General features: G+C 45.1%; 1 protein-coding gene across 3 annotated transcripts in view; it reads right to left on the bottom strand.

Moving 5' to 3' along the window:
• Positions 1-22,974, bottom strand: part of dlc (deltaC) — a 385,702-nt gene that overhangs the window by 134,648 nt on the left and 228,080 nt on the right. For all 3 annotated transcript variants that reach the window (XR_004342843.1, XM_032590768.1, XM_032590766.1), the window contains exon 7: positions 14,426-14,642. Coding sequence is in view for 2 of the 3 variants with exons in the window: in XM_032590768.1 (XP_032446659.1) it covers positions 14,426-14,642 (217 nt within the window). In the remaining variant the exon portion in view is untranslated. The remainder of the gene's footprint in view (positions 1-14,425; positions 14,643-22,974) is intronic.

Here is a 22,974-nt window from a genome sequence, read left to right as displayed (position 1 = left end):
TTCACTTCCGGAATACAATGGTCCCATTTAAAATAAGGTCTGAGACTGACAGCGGTCCGTTCCGCCCTTCCTGTTTGCTGCAGCAAGGTCCTTCTCGGATTTGTTGCTGCGCAGCGAGAAGGAAGGAGGAGACCAGCTGCAGGCTGAGAAGGGAGAAACAGGCGATCAGTTTTAGTGATTGGCAACAAGAGACCGTGATCGGCAATCACAGGTCACCGATCATACACTTTTTCACGGAAATCAGTCGATTATGATTGGTGGCCTATTGATCAGCACATCTCTTTACACTATTGTATTCTTGTAGAGTAATTTTATTGTTATTTTTAACTAGACGTGACATCAGGAGGAACAGCTGATCCTACTCTCTCTCTACCTGTTATTTATAAGTTATTTTTTATTCCCAGTTCTTATAGCTACTCTTACACTGTGGACCTGATAAGTTCAGCTCTAACAACCTGAAATCCATCCAGACTTTGCTTTTTTCAAGCTGAACCAGGTCAAGATGCCTCCGGTCGACACGGGGACACCAGCAATGTTATGCACTTCAATCAGCAGATAAAGATTCATCAACTGGAGAGGAATTCAACACAGGTTCAACTTAATGACTCAAAACAACGACCAGCTCAGTGATAGAGAAAAGACTTCAGTCAGGAGAAATGAAGATGGAGCAACAGGAAGTGAATATCGAGATAAATGCTGTTACTGTGCTTCAGCAAGCAGCTCACCTGGAGCTCTGGGAGATGAACTGAGAAACACCTCACACTTTGGATCTGACGACTAACAGGAAAAATCCGTCACTAAGACAAATCCCTGCAGCTACCTGTTGTAGCTTTGGGCCGAAATGTCCCTCATATCAACATTCACTCCACAAAAAATGGATCAAGTTCAACACTTAATTATAAAAGCTTAGAAGAAATGATAAACCCATGAAGTTCCTCTTCCTGCTGTCTGGATATCCGACCCACACCTTTCCTTCAGACAGTCCAGCCTTCATCCATCTGACCTGAACAATAAACTCCTGGCTCATCAGCTGATTTTCCTCCAGGCTTTAAAACCAGCAGATATCAAACTTCTGATAAAAACAGAGTTACAGGCTGACCTCTGACCTCCCATTCATCAGTAGCGTTACTGGAAAATCTGTTTCAGAGGCTAAGCAGCCGCTTTCAATCTGGTTTCCATGGTTACCACAGCACTGAGACCGGCCTAGTCAAAGGGTTCAAGGACATCCATATAAACACAGATGATGGCAGAACCACAGAGCTGGTTCTGGTTCTGTTGGACCTCAGTGTTGATCATGTTACTGAACCAACTGGAGAACTGGGTCGGATTCTCCGGTCCAGAACTCAACTGGTTCCAGACTAGTTCGGCATTGGAGGCCAATGGGTAAACCAGCCTTTCCTTTAATATAAATACACAAACATTTATGTAACATTTCAAATAAAATAACCTTGTTTATTAATGCAAAATAAACAATAAGGATATAAACAGTGACGTATAAATTGTTGAGTAATTATGTTTAAATTTGCATATTGTGGTTCTTTCGCTGCTTGATCCGTTCAGATCTTTCTGCCTCAACATGACCTCCAGTCTGCTGGGCCGATGTTCCAGGATCGTCTTCAGGATGTTCAGACATTTTCTGAACCCAAATAAGAAAAACTGAGATTGTATGTTTGGTCAGTGCCGTCCTCTCCTGGATGTGACGGTGTGGTCGGTCCCCCGTCCTCCTGCTGTCGTCCATTTGTGAAAACTCTGGGTGTGATTGTTGATCCTGTGTTAGATTTGATTAGCATGTTAGCGCTGCTATCAAAGCCAGTTTCTTCCAGCTGAGGATCCTTGCTAAGATCAAATCTGATCTTCCTCTGCCTGATTTTGATCCAATCATTCATCACATTTAGATTATTTAACTCTTTGTACTCAGGGTTGGAGCAGAGCAAACAAAATGCTGCAGCTGGTCTGCTGACCAAAACCAGGAGGAGTGAATCTGTGGCCCCGGTTTTACAAACCCTTCACTGGCTCCCTGCTGCTTTAGGATCAAATTTAAGGTCTTATTGATAGTTTTTAAGTGTTTTTGGATCCTCGGTACTGAAGTGAGCTCCAGCAGCCTGCAGCCCACCAGAACCCTGAGCTTTTACCGTCTGTCCCTAAAGCCAGGATGGAAAGCAGACAGAGAATCTGTGGATCGTCTCCCTCTGGCTGAAACTCGGCTAAAGAGAAAAGGAGGGAAAACTCTATATTGTTTGGGTTTTATTCAAACTATTAGCTTTTGAATCTGCCAGTTTAATATTTGGCTCATTATTTTTACTAAATTTAATTTTATTTCTATTTTATCATTTATCTACATATGATGTTCGTTGTGAAGCGCTTTGATCGGCTGAGGCTGTTGGAAATGTGTTACAGAAATAAACTTTGACTTGACCTAAATAAACATTAGCTCATGCTAATGAGCTAACCTAAGAATCTATTGTAACCTAATGACTCAAGTTACAATTGGACCTGCCAACCAGCTGTTGACAGGTCCAATCTCTGAAGACTATTTCTTTAAATGCAAAATCAACATACTCAAATAAGAGAATAAATAATAATCAAGTAAAAGAAAAAATTACAGTGCAGTAAAACTCTTATCAGTCATTTTTTTCCAGACATTACTAAAGTAAATGTAACCAGCACACCCACATTCGAACATACAGTAGTTAATAATACCTGTAGCCTGTTCTTGTTAACAAGCACATCAAGATATATTGGCCTTGGCTAGTCATCAGGTAGCTAACATTAGTTAGTCGTCATGTAGCTAACATTAGCTAGTCATCAGGTAGCTAACATTAGGAAGTTGTCATGTAGCTAACATTAGCTAGTCATCAGGTAGCTAACATTAGTTAGTTGTCATGTAGCTAACATTAGCTAGTCATCAGGTAGCTAACATTAGGTAGTCGTCATGTAGCTAACATTAGCTAGTCATCACGTAGCTAACATTAGCTAGTCGTCACGTAGCTAACATTAGCTAGTCGTCATGTAGCTAACATTAGCTACTCGTCATGTAGCTAACATTAACTAGTCATCAGGTAGCTAACATTAGCTAGTGGTCATGTAGCTAACATTAGCTAGTCATCATGTAGGTAACATCAGCTGTATCCAGCGGCATTAATCAGCTATCAACGGTTAGCTTGTAGGAAAAACTCTGTACAAAGGTTTTTGTCTTTTGCTGCCATGATTCTAACACACACCTGTCTCTGCACAGCAGCAGCAGGTCTAAAACCGGCATGAGCATCTTAGCACTCATGTTGCGTTTAAAGGCGGCTCAGAAAAACACAGATAAGGGAAGTGTGGGAGCCTCTACTGTATCAAATCAAGATAGGAATAATAGAAAGATGGTCACTCTGAGGTAAAAATGAAAGAAACAGCTTCCAGTCCACGGAGGGCACGGCTGACTCTGTGGGCGGGGAAAAAGCCCCAATGCTCCCCAAAACCCTTCAATGTCCAAAAAAACCCCCCAAACACCCCAGTGCTCCACAAAACCACCCAATGCCCCCAAAACACCCCAATGTGCCCCAAAGCCCGCCGGGCCTGGTTCAACATAAAGAACTGGGATTTCTCTACTTCAATAGGAAACGTCAGAGGTCACATGTGGGGTACCCCAAGGCTCCATCCTAGAACCCTCTGATTCAATATCTATGTGCTCCCACTGACTCAGGCTATAGCAGGAAATAAGATCAGTTACCATGACGACGCAGATGATAACAGCTCTACGTAACAGATTCAGACTTCATGAGTTCATCAAGACCTAAAGTGACACCAGGAAAAGAAAAGATGAACCAAAAGCACTTATTGTCCGGGACAGAGAACGAAATCAGTCACTTTCTAACACAACTAAAGTATTCTGCATTTCTAAAGTCTCAGATCAGAGAAACTCATCCAGGCTTTAGTTTCTCTTTAGTGGCTTTGATTCCTGCAGCAGCGTCTTCACAGGTCTGATTGACAACCCAACGGTCCAGAACGCTGCTGCTCGAGTTCTGACTAGAACCAGGAGGATAGAGACACCACCCAGTTCTACATCATCTAGTTCTACATTCCTTCACTGAGACTTTAATCTGCTGCTAGTTTATAAATCACTGAAAGATTAAAGATCTGCTGCTGGATCAACCTGCTGGTTCTGGTTCTGCTCTGCATCAGAACCAGAACCAAACATGGAGAAGCAGCATTCAGCTTCTATGTACCACAGATCTGGAACAAACTTCCAGGAAACCGAAAACCAGCTGAAAGCCTGAGTGCCTTTAATCCAGACTGAAACCAGATGCTATGGAAACATAATTTGGTTGATTTTGACATATTTCATATTAACATATTTCTGTGGTTTTGATGATGTCACTTATCAACATGTCATGTTTGCTCAGTTGTTGACAGGACGACGTTTTCTTTAGAACTTTGTAATTTGGTGTTTTTGTTATGTAGAGCTCGTTGAACCGCCTTGCTGCTGAAATGTGATACAAATAAAGCTGAACTTCCCCAATGACACACTGATCAGCTGATCAGCCCAATACTGAAATAGTTCATGTTGGAGCTAATAATCTGACCAAACAAAATTCAGAAATTCTGAAAAATGACTTTACTTATCTTCTGAGCACAATTTGAAAACTGAAACTGAAGAAGTTTATCAGTGGACCAATACTGCACATCAGGAGCAAACTATTCCAACACAAACTGGGAAAACATGTACTGGAGACGGAGTGACTGGTCCCTCTCCTCCCGACCCTCTCAGCTCCTCCACTCCTTCATTAAGTCCCACCTCACAGGGAACGTCTTCTCCTGGATCCCAGTTCCTTAAACTCACGGATAAAATGAACAACCAACTTCTGCTGAGCACTTCTCTTCTTAGTGACGACAGAGCAGACCTTACTTCATCAGAACCACCCGGTTCTGATTCACCAGAGGGTCCATGGCTCTGGTATCAGTGGTATGAGACCGGGTCCAGACAGCAGCTTCGGGACACTAACAGGAAAACTAAACCTCAGATTTATCCCGTCTGAAGCAACTTCAAATGATCTGCCTCAATTCACTGAAACTGGCTGATAAATCAAATATCATTATTAGCAAAATCAGGAAACGCCTCCATCACTCAGCATATTGATTTCTGACAGAAACATGGTTGGATGACAAAAATGAGTCGGCGCCTCCTGATTTAATGTGAGAATAGAAAACATAAAAGAGGAGGAGGCGTGGCCTCAATATATACAAGTTTCCTAAATTCAATTCACTTCTTTTAAATACCTGGGAATTGAGGTATAAAGCCAGAAACAAACTCTGACATAAACTTTATACAAAACTCCAAAACACATGGAAAATTTCTTCATTGAGCTTCATGAGCTTTAATCTGTTATGCATTGATTATGACTATCTAATAATCATAATAATTGTTGGGGATTTCATGTTGAGGAGTCTGTAGACAAGCGGTAAAAAAGCTGCGATATTCTTCATCATTTTGGTTTAATTCAACATGTTACACATCCAACACACACCGGACCTGATTATCAGCCAGGATGCGAATATTTCCAACGTCTGTAACTGATGTCTGATCACGTCTGTTATCTTATCTGTAAGCATTTTATCCGTTAACCCGTTTAACCAAACAGTTGCTGTCACAAAACCTTCTTTCACAGACAACGCAGCAGAAACATTTAATCAAATCTACTCTTCCTCTTCACCCTTTAACAGTAACCATGTCTATCAGCTGGTAGAAACTCACATCACTGACTCCATCGCTCCCATTAAAGAAAGACTGCGTAGTTATCACTCTACAGTGGGGTTGAAACGATTCCTCGAACGATTTGAGTTCCTCGAATATTAAAATTCCTCAAGGAAAACTGATCTGCCTTCCTGAAGTTGTGTTTTATTGCTCATCGCGCCGGGCGGCGCTCTCACTTCCACCTGTGAGTTGTTGCTAAGTGCTAAGTGTTAGCAGCATAGCATCCAATGTTGAAGTTCGGCCTGGGAGGATTTTATCGATTGATGATGATGATGTTTGGGTTTTTATTGTTTGTCGGGGATCAATAAGCCGTTCTCCTCCCGGAGCTGCCGGTTCAGGTGTGTTCATGCAGGTGAGCCCATGAACTGAGCACTGCTGCTGAAGTTGATGATTAGCGAAAGTGTAGCTTTACGGACGACCTAGAAAATGAATTTCATATCATCCTGGTCTAAACAAACGGGAGTGGCGGCGCATCATGGCGGCAGGTGGTGGTAGATGTTTCTGTGATAAACGAAGGAGTCAAATGGCAACAAGAACAAGAGCAAGAAGAGAGTTCATCTATTGAACTGGCTGAAGATGAAGACATGAACTAAAAACTGGAGTTTAGACATTTCTTTTTACAAATATTTTTCTGAGCCTGCCTCTTTGTCATTAAAGTGAATATGATTTCAGATTGCTCTATAATTTTCTTATTGTTACAGGTTAATTTTATAAATTACAGAAAAGTAATAGCGATGCTCAAATATGAGAAATCTTCCGATGTTGATATCCAATAGTAATGCTGCTGTTATGGCAGTACTTAGAAATATTTTATTTTGTGAAATTTGTACTCGATTAATTGTCATCATAAATAGATTAGTAAAGTAATCATTTACAATGGCTCTACTGCACCCTAACACATGCAGGGGAAACGTTCTTAGAAATAATAAAGAAAAATATAAACAGTTTATAACAGTTGACAGAATCCCAGATCCTGAACCGCCTGACCTGCAACCAGCTGTATTTCATCGCTACTGTTAGTATCAGCCGTACTTTTTATTGACTCATGATACTTTGTAACCATCTTGTCTTTGTAAAATTATTTATTGTTGGCTCTTTAGCACAGTATATTGAACAGGCATGAGAATATTATAACATGGTTAATATTCATTGAGTCAGTAGGTCGTATTTCATTAAACTGAGAGAATCGTTCACTTTTCCCAACACATTATTCTGCTCTCGGTTTTGGACTCACTGGTTTTCTCTGTGCCACTAGTTGCTGCTTGTCTTGTTTTTAAACCTGTTTGAAATAAATAAATACAAAAATACAGAAAGGCTTCAATGACATCCATATAAACACAAATGGTGGAACAACCACAGAGCTGGTTCTGGTTCTGGTTCTGTTGGACCTCAGTGTTGATCATATCACTGAACCAACTGGAGAATTGGGTCGGACTCTCCGGTCCAGAACTCAACTGGTTCCAGTCCGACATGAAGAACTGGGATTTCTCTGTTTCAACAGGAACCGTCTCATCAAGAGGTCAGAGGTCACCTGTGGGGTTCCCCAAGGCTCCATCCTAGGACCCTCTGGTTCAATAAGCTCCCACTGGCTCAGGCTACAGCAGGAAATAAGATCAGTTACCATGACGACGCAGAGGATAACACATTCAGACTTCATGAGTTCTTCCCCAAAGTGACACCAGGAAAAGAAAAGATGAAGCAAAACGAAATCAGTCACTTTGTAACACAACTAAAGGATCCTGGTTTCTAAAGCCTCAGATCAGAAACTCATCCAGGCTGGTTGGGGCTGAAGCGATTTCTCGAATGATTCTAGTAACTCAATTATTAAAATTCCTCAAGGAAAATTTACCTGCCTCAAAGCTTTGTTAATTTATGTTTTATTATTTAGCGCACCGTGTTCCGGCCGGGACATTATTTGCGTTGCGCGGAGCTCTGACTTCCTCCTCTGAGTTGTTGACGAAAGCTAAGTGTTCGCGGCATAACGTCCAATGTTCAAGTTCGGCCCGTGGGGATTTTATGGATTGATAGTAACGTTCGGGTTTTCATCGCTTTTGGGGAACCAATAAGCATCTTTAAAATGACTGGCGCCATGCCTGGAGTACAGCAGCCTTTCTCCTCCAGGAGCTGCTGGTTCAGAGCGAACGGCAGGAAGAGCTGCAGGTATTAATACAGGTGAGCTGATAGACTGAACACGGCGGGCGGCTGAGTAGCTGATGGTTACAATGTAAGTGTAGCTTTACGGACAAACCGCACAATAAATCTCATATCATCCTGGTCTGAACAAACGGCTGGCGGAGCGTCGTGGCGGTTCATGAGTTTCTGAGTGTGACGAACGAAGGTGCCGTAAATATCCTGTATCGCTCCCCCAGTTCTTACGTTCGTCCCCTGGTCTGCCGGTCATGTCTCCCCCTCCCATTAGGTTTGTTCATTCGTCTTTCCCCCCCAGACTTACAATCGTCAGTCTGCTGGTCTATTTTCTTCTCTTCATCCCCATCTTACGTTCATTTGTTCGCCTCTAATCAGGGGTGAAAGTAGGCGGGTACGATCAGGTACTGTGTACCCTAAAAGATTTAGCGGGGGAACGCAGGACCTGCAAGAGAGGGGAGCGGCCGTCTGCTGTAAAAAAAATCAATGGCTGCACTGTGAAGCCGTGACCGATTAGTTTTTCAAGAACAATCTAAAACACGACTTAATCAGTTAATAAATAGCTTTTTCCCATTTCATATTGTTTCTGAACTGTTCGTGCTTTGCTAGACCTGGAGGCCTCAATACATCGATGGCAGAAGGTTTTGAGTCGATCTCGGTGACAAACTGAACGGCGCCAGGATGCTGAGACCAGCAGGTCACCTGACTCGCTTATCAAACCATTCATAACTGTATTAAAGAACAACAACACAATATCAACAAAACGTGTTCAAATTCATAACCAAACAAAAATAATAATCTCAGTAATTATTGTTTCAACAAGGTGTTGCCCAATTCTGTGCATTTCGGTTCCAATACCAAAATAACCAGCAGAGCAGGAGTTTAAAACGAACTGATCGACCGTCGCTGTGTTCAGGAAGCGCTTATTAATAATCACAAAATAAATATCAAGCCTGAAAACCTAATATTGTAACGGACTAAATGTTATGTTTTTAAAGTAATCTCTGCTCGGCTTGCGGAGCACACGCGGTTGCCACGGCAACGGGTGTGCTTAATGACAAAGAGACGGAGAATAAAAAGGTAGCAGTGGCTTAGAGTTGATCACCTGTTCAGGTTATTTTATCTTTGTTTACCTTCGCTGTGGCGAATCAGTTTCTGAACGTTCAGTAAACCACACACTTGGACTGATTACCTCGTTAGTTTGTGAATTTACGTCACTCACAACAAACATCAAACAGGAAAAATATGTTTTATTAAGTATTTAACAAATGGCTTGTACCGCGATAATTATGTAAAATTAAATTAATTGTCTAATTAAAAACAGAGTTTGCTGCTCTCTGCCATCTTGCTTTAAGCTCTGAGTCTGAGAGGCTTTTTCTCTATCAAACTATTTTTTTGGCTCTTATTTAGGGGAAATATTGATGTTGATGAAACTTTCTCCAAAATAATAACTTTTTTCAATCTTTCTAGCTAAACTGTTGAAAATGAGGCCCTAACATTCACAAATGACATTGAAATAAATTCCAGTCCAACATTTGAGGCGATTCCTCTGTTGGAGGAAAAATATCCCAAATTCACAAGATGTGCTTTTATCTTAACAGAATTCTGTGGTTCCTCAGGGTGAGAGTCGGGATGAGAGTCAGGGTGAGAGTCGGGATGAGAGTCGGGATGAGAGTCGGGATGAGAGTCGGGATGAGAGTCAGGGTGAGAGTCGGGATGAGAGTCGGGATGAGAGTCGGGATGAGAGTCGGGATGAGAGTCAGGGTGAGAGTCGGGATGAGAGTCGGGATGAGAGTCAGGGTGAGAGTCGGGATGAGAGTCGGGATGAGAGTCGGGATGAGAGTCGGGATGAGAGTCAGGGTGAGAGTCGGGATGAGAGTCGGGATGAGAGTCGGGGTGAGAGTCAGGGTGAGAGTCGGGATGAGAGTCAGGGTGAGAGTCGGGATGAGACTCAGGGTAAGAGTCAGGATGAGAGTCGGGATGAGAGTCAGGGTGAGAGTCGGGATGAGAGTCGGGATGAGAGTCAGGGTGAGAGTCGGGATGAGAGTCAGGGTGAGAGTCAGGGTGAGAGTCAGGATGAGAGTCAGGGTGAGAGTCGGGATGAGAGTCAGGGTGAGAGTCGGGATGAGAGTCAGGGTGAGAGTCAGGATGAGAGTCGGGATGAGAGTCAGGGTGAGAGTCAGGATGAGAGTCGGGATGAGAGTCAGGGTGAGAGTCAGGGTGAGAGTCGGGATGAGAGTCCGGGTGAGAGTCGGGATGAGAGTCGGGATGAGAGTCGGGGTGAGAGTCAGGGTGAGAGTCGGGATGAGAGTCCGGATGGAGTGGGATGAGAGTCAGGGATGAGAGTCAGGGAGGATGAGAGTCGGATGAGAGTCAGGGTGAGAGTCAGGGTGAGAGTCGGGATGAGAGTCGGGATGAGAGTCAGGTGAGAGTCGGGATGAGAGTCGGGATGAGAGTCAGGGTGAGAGTCAGGGTGAGAGTCGGGATGAGAGTCGGGATGAGAGTCAGGGTGAGAGTCGGGATGAGAGTCGGGATGAGAGTCAGGTGAGAGTCGGGATGAGAGTCGGGATGAGAGTCAGGTGAGAGTCGGGATGAGAGTCGGGATGAGAGTCGGGATGAGAGTCAGGGTGAGAGTCAGGATGAGAGTCGGGGTGAGAGTCAGGGTGAGAGTCGGGATGAGAGTCAGGGTGAGAGTCGGGATGAGAGTCAGGGTGAGAGTCAGGATGAGAGTCGGGATGAGAGTCAGGGTGAGAGTCGGGATGAGAGTCGGGATGAGAGTCAGGGTGAGAGTCAGGATGAGAGTCGGGATGAGAGTCAGGATGAGAGTCGGGATGAGAGTCAGGTTGAGAGTCGGGATGAGAGTCGGGATGAGAGTCAGGATAAGTCAGGGTGAGAGTCAGGATGAGAGTCGGGATGAGAGTCGGGATGAGAGTCAGGATAAGTCAGGGTGAGAGTCGGGATGAGAGTCAGGGTGAGAGTCGGGATGAGAGTCGGGGTGAGAGTCAGGATGAGAGTCGGGATGAGAGTCAGGGTGAGAGTCGGGATGAGAGTCGGGGTGAGAGTCGGGATGAGAGTCAGGGTGAGAGTCAGGATGAGAGTCGGGATGAGAGTCAGGATGAGAGTCGGGATGAGAGTCAGGTTGAGAGTCGGGATGAGAGTCGGGATGAGAGTCAGGATAAGTCAGGGTGAGAGTCAGGGTGAGAGTCAGGATGAGAGTCGGGATGAGAGTCGGGATGAGAGTCGGGATGAGAGTCAGGATAAGTCAGGGTGAGAGTCGGGATGAGAGTCAGGGTGAGAGTCGGGATGAGAGTCGGGGTGAGAGTCAGGATGAGAGTCGGGATGAGAGTCAGGGTGAGAGTCGGGATGAGAGTCGGGGTGAGAGTCGGGATGAGAGTCGGGGTGAGAGTCGGGATGAGAGTCGGGATGAGAGTCGGGATGAGAGTCAGGGTGAGAGTCGGGATGAGAGTCGGGATGAGAGTCGGGATGAGAGTCGGGATGAGAGTCGGGATGAGAGTCGGGTTGAGAGTCGGGATGAGAGTCGGGATGAGAGTCGGGTTGAGAGTCGGGATGATAGTCGGGGTGAGAGTCGGGATGAGAGTCAGGGTGAGAGTCGGGATGAGAGTCAGGATGAGAGTCGGGATGAGAGTCAGGGTGAGAGTCGGGATGAGAGTCGGGATGAGAGTCGGGGTGAGAGTCGGGATGAGAGTCAGGGTGAGAGTCAGGATAAGTCAGGGTGAGAGTCAGGATGAGAGTCGGGATGAGAGTCGGGTTGAGAGTCGGGAGGAGAGTCGGGATGAGAGTCTGGATGAGAGTCGGGGTGAGAGTCGGGATGAGAGTCGGGATGAGAGTCGGGAGGAGAGTCGGGATGAGAGTCTGGATGAGAGTCGGGGTGAGAGTCGGGATGAGAGTCGGGATGAGAGTCGGGATGAGAGTCGGGATGACAGTCGGGATGAGAGTCAGGGTGAGAGTCCGGATGAGAGTCCGGATGAGAGTCGGGATGAGAGTCAGGATGAGAGTCGGGATGAGAGTCGGGATGAGAGTCGGGATGAGAGTCAGGATGAGAGTCGGGATGAGAGTCGGGATGAGAGTCGGGATGAGAGTCGGGATGAGAGTCAGGGTGAGAGTCAGGGTGAGAGTCGGGATGAGAGTCGGGATGAGAGTCGGAATGAGAGTCGGGATGAGAGTCAGGGTGAGAGTCAGGATGAGAGTCAGGATAAGTCAGGGTGAGAGTCGGGATGAGAGTCAGGATGAGAGTCGGGATGAGAGTCGGGATGAGAGTCAGGATGAGAGTCGGTGAGGCGCCATGTCAGGAAGACGAAGTGGAAGCTGCAGGATCTTCAGAACAAACAGGCCTACTGATCATCCCCCTGACTGGACACAGGACCAATATAACCAGTTTAAAAGCTAAAATGAATGGTTATATGCCAGACATGGAAAACTGGTATGCACTCCAGGCCATGATATTCAGATTTTAGGTCTGATGGCATCTGGAGGCAACAACATTGCAGCCAGTGAGCTGAGGGAAACACGGCAATTCAAGAGCTACCCAGTTTTTATCGTTTCATCAGCACAGAAACTCCAAGGCAAACAAAGAAGCAATTGTACAAATACTGTATATATACAGTACAGACTAAAAGTTTGGACACAACTGTGTGTCCAAACTTTTAGTCTGTACTCAATACAGACCAAAAGTTTGGACAAACTTTCTAATTGAATTCAATGAGAAGCTGTGTAAAAACTTTTGGTTTGTACTGTATATATATATACATATATATATATATACAGTATATACAGTATATATACTTTTGTCACAGTATCTCCAAGAATTTGAAACTACTTTCACCCCTGCCTCTAATCTACCCGCAGTAAAAACCACTCCAGCTTGTCAGATGAGAATTCATCCATTAGTGATGAAAACATGAACTAAAAACTGGTGCAAAGACATTTTTATACGGGTATTTGTGAGCCTCTTTATTTATTAAATTGAATAGAATTTCAGATCTTTGTGTAACTTTTCTTCAAGTTAACTTAGAACGTTAACAGGTTCATTATTATTAACCTGGTTAATTTTCTAGTTAATTATTGTTACAGGTTAATTTTCTAAACTACAAAAAATATGAAAAATTGGACTGATATTGATATCAGATATTAACACTGCTGTTATGGCAGATTTACCAATATTTTATTTTATAAATGTCTTTTATCTGATTACTCGATTAATCGTAAGAATAATCGATAGATTACTCGATTACTAAAATATTCGTTTACAACAACCGTACCAGGAGTTTCTCTTTAGTGGCTTTGATTCCTGCAGCAGGTCTGACTGATAAACCAACAGAACGCTGCTGCTGGAGTTCTGACTAGAACCAGGAGGACAGAGACACCGCCCGGTTCTACACCGCCCGGTTCTACATCGCCCAGTTCTAAACCACCCGGTTCTACACCGCCCGGTTCTACACCGCCGGTTCTACAGCGCCCGGTTCTAAACCACCCGGTTCTACACCACCCGGTTCTACGTCATCTGGTTCTACATCATCTAGTTCTACATTCCTTCACTGAGACTTTAATCTGCTGCTAGTTTATAAATCACTGAAAGATTAAAAATCTGCTGCTGGATCAACCTGCTAGTTCTGGTTCTGGTTCTGTTCTGCATCAGAACCAGAACCAAACATGGAGAAGCAGCATTCAGCTTCTATGCACCACAGATCTGGAACAAACTTCCAGAAAACTGAAAACCAGCTGAAACCCTGAGTTCCTTTAATCCAGACTAAAACCTGTTGCTATGGAAACATAATCAATGAAACATTGATCAATAATTTGGTGTGTATCAATGATTTTCATGATGGCGCTCATCAAAATAAAATGATTCTCTAATTCCTGAATTATTGACTAAATGGTTTTTTAATGACTTTTAAATTTTGTGTTTTTATGACGTAAAACACTTTAAACTGCTTTGATGATGAAATGTTCTATACAAATAAACTTGATTGATTGATTATTAGCAGAGCCAAGCCCGGGTCAGCAGGTCGGCTTCCCTCCTGCAGACATTCCGGTCCAGATTCGCTGCTTCCCGTCCTTCTGGACCTTCAGCTGCAGGCCGACAGCAGTGAGCGCCGTCCAACTTACCTGCTTTGGTTGGTGTTTCCTCCTGTTTTAGTTGGCATGAAATTCATTATAATGATTATAGTGATGAGCCTACCGGTCCAGAACCGGGTCACACAGAGGTGGTCCGGTTCTGGACCAACTGAAACCCAAACAGGTTGCTCTCCTGAATTTATGCTAATCTGCTTTAAGTGGTGCAGATTTTCCAATCTTTGCTTTAATCTGAGATCAAAACATCTTCCATCTAAATTATTCCACTGGCTGTAAAAATCAGGAACATTTTCCTGATTTTTCTGATTTTGGGGTCTAGAATCCACAGACTGAATGCAATGAACAAAGCATAAGCTGGAGGTGTTGGTGTGAAGCAATACTCAGATGAAAGCATTCATCCGAGTATTAATGGTTGGAGCGTAGGCTCTGTTCCTGACAGAGGGTGTGTACCGTTAGCGCAGGGCCCGCTGCTGCATTGGTCCAGCCGCTTCTCGCAGTTGGAGCCGGTGAAGCCGTCCGGGCAGCGGCAGCTGTAGCCGCCGCCAACGGCCTCCAGGCAGGTTCCCCCGTTGAAGCACGGCCCGTCTGCGCACCGCATGGCGCTGATCTCACAGTCCCTTCCGTAGAAACCCTGAGGACACGCGCAGGAATACCCGTCCAACAGATCCTGCAGGAAGACACAGAGGAGAAACCGGTAAGCGTGGGAACGGCAGGAACAGGAGGATCAGTTTCTGTCTCATCCTGTCCAACATGGCAGCAGTAAAACATCTCAGTGGGTCAGGCTGGGCCAGCAGGCATGTAGAAGAGTTATGAACCTGCTACAGCGTGACCCCACCCCCATCTCCCTGCTGCAGGGCACAACGCTGCTGGCTGACTATGACAAGCATTAGCTTTAGCTGTTGACTTATCGGTAATGACTTAACCGGTAATCGTTCCATCACCAGCCTGAACGATTACCGGCCTGTCGCTCTGACCCCGGTGATCATGAAGTGCTTTGAGAGGATTCTTCTGAGGTACATCAGAGACTTCATCCCCGCAAACCTGGACAGCCTTCAGTTCGCCTACAGAGCGAACCGGTCAACAGAGGATGCTGTCTCCATCACTCTGCACACAGCCCTGACCCATCTGCAGCATCCCAACACCTACGTTAGGATGCTATTTGTAGACTTCAGCTCAGCATTTAACACCGTCATCCCAGACAAGCTGGTGCTGAAGCTACTCGAGGTGGGGCTGCCCGCTTCACTGTGCCACTGGATCAGAGACTTCCTCACCAACAGGCCTCAGGTGGTGAGAATAAGTGGCTCAACATCGTCCCCACTGGTCCTCAACACAGGCACGCCGCAGGGCTGTGTGCTCAGCCCAGCTCTCTTCACCCTGTTTACACACGACTGCGTGGCCATCCACCCCACCAACACAGTCGTGAAGTTCGCGGACGACACAACAGTAGTGGGTCTCATTTCAGACAACAACGAGACCCACTACAGAGAGGAGATTCTGCAGCTCACTCAGTGGTGTTCAGCCAACAACTTGGTGCTGAACACAGGGAAGACCAAGGAGGTCATTGTGGATTACAGAAGGTCCAGGAGGACGGCTCACACTCCCCTTCTCATAGATGGAGAAGTGGTGGAACGTGTGGACAACATCAAGTTCCTGGGCCTCCACATCACGTCTGACCTCTCCTGGAATACAAACACCTCCCACCTGGTGAAGAAAGCACAACAAAGGCTCTTCTTCCTCAGGAAACTGAGACGGGCTGGACTTTCCTCACGGCTGCTCGTGAACTTTTACAGGGCGATGATCGAGAGCATCCTCTGCCTCAACATGACTGTGTGGTATGGCAGCTGCACAGCACTGGAGAGGAAACAACTGACACGGGTGGTGAGAACAGCACAAGGCATTGTGGGATGCCCCCTCCCAGACCTGGACTCCATTTACACAGACCGGGTCAAGAAGAGAGCTGGATCCATAGCCATGGATTCCAGCCACCCGGGCCACAGACTGTTTGTGCCGCTGCCATCAGGCAAGCGGTACAGGAATATACGGACTACAACAAACAGACTGAGAAACAGTTTCTTCCCCACAGCAGTCAGAGCCATTACTCCCTGCCGCCCCCCCCTCCCACACATATCATAACCTCGCAGTCACACATACATATCCCCCACCCCCACACAGCCATATTGTTCTGCACTTTGCACTGTCACATTATCTGTACTTTACCATAATTGGACCTGCTGCTACTTCTTTGGATGGTTGAGTGCCTTTAGTTAATTTAGTTGTATATATTGTTATTATTATTATTGTGTGTTTGCTTATTTATACTGTATATATTTGACCTTTTGCACGGGAGCTGCAATGGAAATCTCGTTGAATTCTGTTCAATGACAATAAATGCTATCTATCTATCTATCTATCTATCTATCTATCTATCTATCTATCTATCTATCTATCTATCTATCTATCTATCTATCTATCTATCTATCTATCTATCTATCTATCTATATAACATTCCTCCTTCTAGACACTGTAAAGCTCGGTGGCTCAGGTATCATGATATGGGGACGTTGCCCTGTTGGCCCTCAACAGCTGAACAGGTTCTGCTGCCCCAACCTGAAGACAGGAAACGGTCCAGAAGAGCCGATGGTTCTGGACTGGATCAGTTCTCACCTGGTTCTGCTGCGCTTCATCATTCCCAGTGCTTTCCTCCAACTGGGAATACAAGCTGCTGCTAATCCTGAATGGTTCTGATGTGGTTCTGCAGAACTAAAACACTGACTGTCATCAACAAGATGAAAATAAAAATCAGACGCTTTAAACTGCTGGATCCAATTTGCAGGACACAATCCGCTGTCCGGGTTTTCATGAAGGAACAGTAAAAGTTTCTTCTCTTTAGCTGATGCCTGTGGGTCCAGTGTGAACATTTAACTGGACCTCGAGATGAGCGAAACCAGCAGATCCAGATCTGATCCAGGATCAGCAGGAAAAGAAAAGAACCAACCCAGGAGGCCCAGGGCTGGTTCTGATAAAGATCCACAAAACTGGAGCTTCACTTGCAACAGTTGACAGGATCACAAACCTCCAGCTGGACTCCAACTGGACTCCAGCTGGACTCCAACTGGACTCCAGCTGGACTCCAGCTGGACTCCAGCTGGACTCCAACTGGACTCCAACTGGACTCCAGCTGGACTCCAACTGGACTCCAGCTGGACTCCAGCTGGACTCCAGCTGGACTCCAAGACCCGCAACTAATTTACTGACTTCTTTACAGAGAAAATGTAAAAATTAGAGGATTAATCTGAACATCCACACTAAACCCAATAACATGGCAAACACAGAAAAAAATGATGCAATTTCAACACTGAACTATAAAAGCTTAGAAGACATGATGAACCCATGAAGCTCCTCTTCCTGCTGTCTGGATATCTGACCCACATCTTTCCTTCAGACAGTCCAGCCTTCATCCATCTGATCTGAACTCATGTCGCCTGAGGCCTCATGTGGAAAACGTGAGCCATATTTCACACACGTTGGCTTGTATAAAAATGAACATGGGGACGTGCCGTGGTGGCGAAGGGGATAGTGCGGCCCATGTTTGGAGGCCTTGAGTCCTCGACGCGGCCGTCGCGGGTTCGATTCCTGGACCTGGCGATATTTGCCGCATTCCCTCCTCTCCGTCCCCATTTCCTGTCGGCCTACTTTCATATAAGGGACACTAGAGCCACAAAAAGACCCCCTGGAGGGGGGGAAAAAAAAAATGAAGGTGGCGTAAAAGCTTACGTGGATATATGTAAACTTTTGACCTGCTGTGAAAATATGCAGCAGCCATACAAACGTTTGTGAACAATAACAAACTACGAAGCACCAAAACTCACATAAACACTGAAACCTGAATTCAATTAAGACCAAGAGACATCGACAGGATGTTTTTTCATGGTTTTAATCTTCTATTGTTTAAACTCAAACGATGAAACTGAACCACATTTATCCTCAGACAATAACATCTCACACACACACACACACGCCCCCCTACCCCCACACACACCAAATGAAAACAAAAGGATGTGAAAACCTCAGAGGAATGTAAACAGTAAATTTCCTCAGCTTTGGCTCCTACAGACGGAGCATCAGTATGTGACCTGAATGCAGGAAATGCCTGTTATCTGCTTGGTCATTTATTCCCACTAAAGAGAAACCAGGGCTGATCAAACACGTTTGATTATTGAAGGTGATCAGGTGTGGAGACAATCACAGGTACAGTGCATCACCAAAGTAAGTACACCCTAACATTTCTGCAGATATTTAAGTTCATCTTTTCATGGGACAACACTGACAAAATGCCACTTTGACACAATGAAAAGTCGTCTGTGTGCAGCTTATATAACAATGTAAATTACTCTATACAGCCATCAATGTCTAAACCACCGGCAACAAAAGAGACTACACCCCTAAGTGACAGTTCCTTCAGTGTGAATATTTTGCATGGCCACCATTAATGACCTGAACTGCCTTAACTCTCCTGGGCCTGGAGTCACCAGAGCTTCACTGGTTGCCATTGGACAGCTTTTCCACTCCTCCATGACGACATCACAGAGCTGGCAGATATTCAAGACTCGGCGCTCCTCCACCCTCCGCTGGAGGACGCCCCAAAGATGTTCTATCGAGTTCAGGTCTGGAGACATGCTTGGTCAGGCCGTCACCTTTACCTGCAGCCTCTTCAGTAGAGCTGCAGGTTTATTGCAGCTTTACTAGGTTTAGTTTAAATAAAAACATGATCCAGTTTCCAGAGGGAGGGGATCAGGCTCTGCTTCAGGATTTCACTGTACAGATTGGAGGTCATGACATGTAACTCCCCACAACCTGCTGCACTCCTGCAGCCCAGACCATGGCATCCCCACCACCATGCTGCATTACACACTTCTCTTTGTACTCCTCACCTGGCAGCCGCCTCACATGCTGGAGACCATCTGAACCAAACTGATTGATCTTGGTCTCATCAGACCACAGGACCTGCTTCCAGTAATCCATGTCCTTTGTTGACATGTCTTCAGCAAACTGTGTGCAGACGTCAGAAGAGGCTTCCTCCCGGGTGACAGCCATCAGACCAATCTGATATAGTCTGAGCACTGACAGGCTGACCCCTGACCTCTTCGATCTCTGCAGCAATGCTGACAGAACCCCTGCACCCATCTTTCAAAGACAGCATCTGGATGTGACTCTGAGCATGTGCTCTCAGCTTCTTTGGATGACCAGCGGAGGTCTGTTCTGAGTGGACCTGCTCTGTAGAAAGCTGGATGATCTTGGCCACTGTGCTGCAGCTCAGTTCCAGGGTGTTAGCAATCCTCCTGCAGCCTTGGTCATCTTCATGTGGCGCAACAATTGGTCTTCTAGGATCCTCAGAGAGTTCTTTGCCATGAGGTGCCATGTTGGACCTTCAGTGACCAGTAGGAGAGAGTGTGAGAGCTGTACTGCAAAACTGAACACACCTGCTCCCTATGCTCAGCTGAGGCCTGGTAACACTAACGAGTCACGTGACATTTTGGAGGGAAAATGACGAGCAGTGCTCAGTTTGGACGTTTAGGTGTAGTCTCTTTTGTTGCTGGTGGTTTAGACATTAATGGCTGTATAGAGTAATTTACATTGTTATATAAGCTGCACACAGACGACTTTTCATTGTGTCAAAGTGGCATTTTGTCAGTGTTGTCCCATGAAAAGATAAACTTAAATATCTGCAGAAATGTGAGGGTGTACTTACTTTGGTGATACCGTGTATATCAGTAGCTGCATCAAGGTGAGCCGCTACCTGAGGAGCTTTGGCTCTGATGGAGAACATGGAGCCATTGATCAGAGATCAGATTGATCTGCTGGTTTATGAGCGTTTAGATTCATCCAGACTGATCATCCTGGAGCTCTGAGCAGAACTTAAAGAGGAGCCGAGCGGTACCGGTACCGGTACCGGTCCAGCTAAAGGACAGTCGGCCTTCACTGTAAATCTCCCATTTAAGAAAGAGCCACAGGTTCTCACAGGGGTTTAAGTCTGGTGAGGAAGGGGGCCACTTCGTTATGAAGGCCTTTACTGACTCGCCACCTAGTGGAGTACTTTGATGCATGTGATGGATCATTGTCCTGCATGAGAATCAGGGTCTTTCTGAAAGATTCAGACTTCTTCCTGAACCACTGCTTGAAGAAAGTTTCTTCTAAAAACTGGCTGAAGGTTTGGGACCTGCTTTTGAGTCCATCTTCCAACCAGTTCATCTTTAATAGCGCCAGCCCGTACCAGTAACCCGCCTCCACCTGGCAGGCGTCTGATGTGAAGTGGAGCTCTGTGGCCAGTACTGACCCAACCATGAGTCCATCCATCATCTGGTCCGTCAAGACTCACTCTCATCTCATCAGGCCATCAAACCTCTGAACAATCTGTCTTCAGATCTGTCTTGGTCCAGTCTTGATGTTTCAGTGTATGTGTTTTGTTCAGTGATGGTTTTGTTTCGGTCTTCCTGACCTTGGCCATTTCTCGGAACATTTCATACCTCTGGGCGCTGCAGGTATGACAGCCCTGGAAGGTAACGGGTTCCTGTAGCTTCATATTTGATTCTTCTCCAATTTTTGGCAGTTCTTTTACGTCTTTTTTCTCAACACGTTTCTCGTGACCCTGTTCTTCAAAACGTTTGATGGTTCTGTGATCAAATGCGTGGAGTTAGATCAAAAAAGAGACCGGGGGGTGCTGATCACGGCGGGGCAGGGACTGATCTAACAAACATTGAAAGCAAGGCTAACATGATGCAGGCCTCTGACCCTAGCGAGGAGAGCGAGCTAACGACGGCTAAGGCTATCCAGAATCTATGCAACAATATCAAAGAAATGCAAAATGACATCATCGCTATGAAAAACGACATCAAGCAAGACCTGAACAGCTTTAAGAGTGAAATAAACAAGAAACTGGAGGAGGTCAGTTCGGACATTCGGAATCAAGCTGCTAGGCTAATGGAAGCAGAACAACGAGTGAACGAGCTGGAGACGGTGAATATGGACTTGAGAGATTCTTTGTCTTACTGCCTCAAACAGCAGAAAACTCTCCTGGACAAAGTTACTGATATAGAAGGAAGATCCCGACGCAATAATATCCGCATCTACGGCATTAAAGAAGAAGCTGAAGGCAACGCCATGCAGACGTTCATTGAAAACTTTCTGAAAGAGCAGCTCTCCGTCAACCAATATCTGCAGATTCAACGAGCACATCGTTCACTGGGACCGAGACCTCGAGACGCATCAATTTCAAGATCCATCCTAGTCAACTTTCACAGATATGACATAAAAGAGAAAATCCTTAAAGCAGCGTGGGGAAAGAAGATATTCTATGACGGCAAACTGATCTCATTTGCACACGATCTCCCGACCGAGATAAATAATAAGCTTAAGGAATACAAGAACATCAAGAAGATTCTCAAAGAGGGGAAAATACAGTTCCAAACACCTTACCTGGCTAAGATGAGGATTCACTGGGACGATGGACCACACCTGTACGCGAGTGCTTCAGAAGCAGCGGACGATATGAGGAAGAGGGGATACCGGGTCGACATGCCGCGATCTGCCACTGCAAATGAAGAACCAGCGACTGTCCAGGACGCACATTGGAATAAAGTGGGCACCTTGCTTTCCAAACGTGTGCGAGAGTCGCTCCAAGAATTTCAGCGAGAGCAAGTATAGAATAGCCTTCCTGATGTAGACCCTCAACTCTTATGTACGTAATAATAGTATATTATAGAGGATCTGAACCCCATGCGGCAATTACTTTTCTAGTCCTAATACCCGGCCCCACCTTCCACCTTCTTTTTTTTGCCCCCCCTTCTCATAAGTAATAAGATTATTCTGATCAGGAAAATGGAGAAATGACTCTTAAGCTCAAAGGTGAAGGAACTCTGTCTTTAGCAGAGAAGGAGCCCCTAGTTAGAATAGGGCTGTTCCTCCTACAATGTAAGAAAAAAGGTTGTAGGATGTTGGGGCTTAGTGAAGCCCTGAGGATGGAAGTCATCCTGTTTGTGTTATGTTCTTTAAATCTCTGTTTTTTGTGTTCAAACTGTCGACATGTACAAACGAGTATACAGGTATGATTAATGGTGATATCAGAGCAGCTTCATGGAATGTAAATGGTCTCAACAATCCTGTTAAGAGGAGCAGAGTAATGTCTAAGATAAAAAGGGAGAAAATTCAGATACTGTTTCTTCAAGAAACTCATTTATCCCCAAATGAACATGAGAAACTACAAAAATTTGGATTTAGGAATGTTTTTTACAGTTCATTCAAGACAACTCATAAAAGAGGAGTCGCGGTGCTAATGCACAATTCTTTATATTTTGAACTCACAAAGCAAATACGTGATAAAGAAGGCAGATATATACTGGTTCAGGGTAAAATTGAAGGAAGTTTGGTTACCCTCCTCTCCATCTATATGCCCCCAAATTATGACCTTCTTTTTTTGAAAAAAGTGCTAGAAGTTATCTCATTAGAATCACAAGGTATTTTAATTTGTGCAGGTGACTTTAACACAGTCCTGAAAAAGAGGGACACATCTAATAACAAAAGAATAGGCACACCACAAAGTAAATTACTAAAGAGAGGAATGGAGGATATTGGCTTACTGGACGCTTGGCAAGAGATGCACCCAAAGGAAATAGATTTGACCTATTTCTCTCCCCCCCACGCAGTATTTTCAAGAATAGATCTTTTCTTGGTTTTTAAAAATGATCGACAGACTAAAAAGCTGTGATATAGGTACTAGAAACTTGTCAGACCACTCGCCAGTATACTTAACACTTAACCTGGATACAAGACCAAAAAAAAGGATATGGAGACTAAATACAAGCTTGCTAAATAATAAAAATGTTATAAAAGAAATAAAAACAGAAATAAAAAATGTTCTAGAACTGAATGATAACGGGGAGGTCAAGCCTAATATTTTATGGGACACATTGAAGGCAGTTATAAGAGGCAAGTTTATATCACTA

This window comes from Xiphophorus hellerii, chromosome 18, assembly GCF_003331165.1.
Source record: "Xiphophorus hellerii strain 12219 chromosome 18, Xiphophorus_hellerii-4.1, whole genome shotgun sequence".
Lineage (NCBI taxonomy): Eukaryota > Metazoa > Chordata > Actinopteri > Cyprinodontiformes > Poeciliidae > Xiphophorus > Xiphophorus hellerii.
The sequence above is the reverse complement of the archived record's forward strand: the minus strand, read 5'-3'. Positions and strand labels throughout refer to the sequence as shown.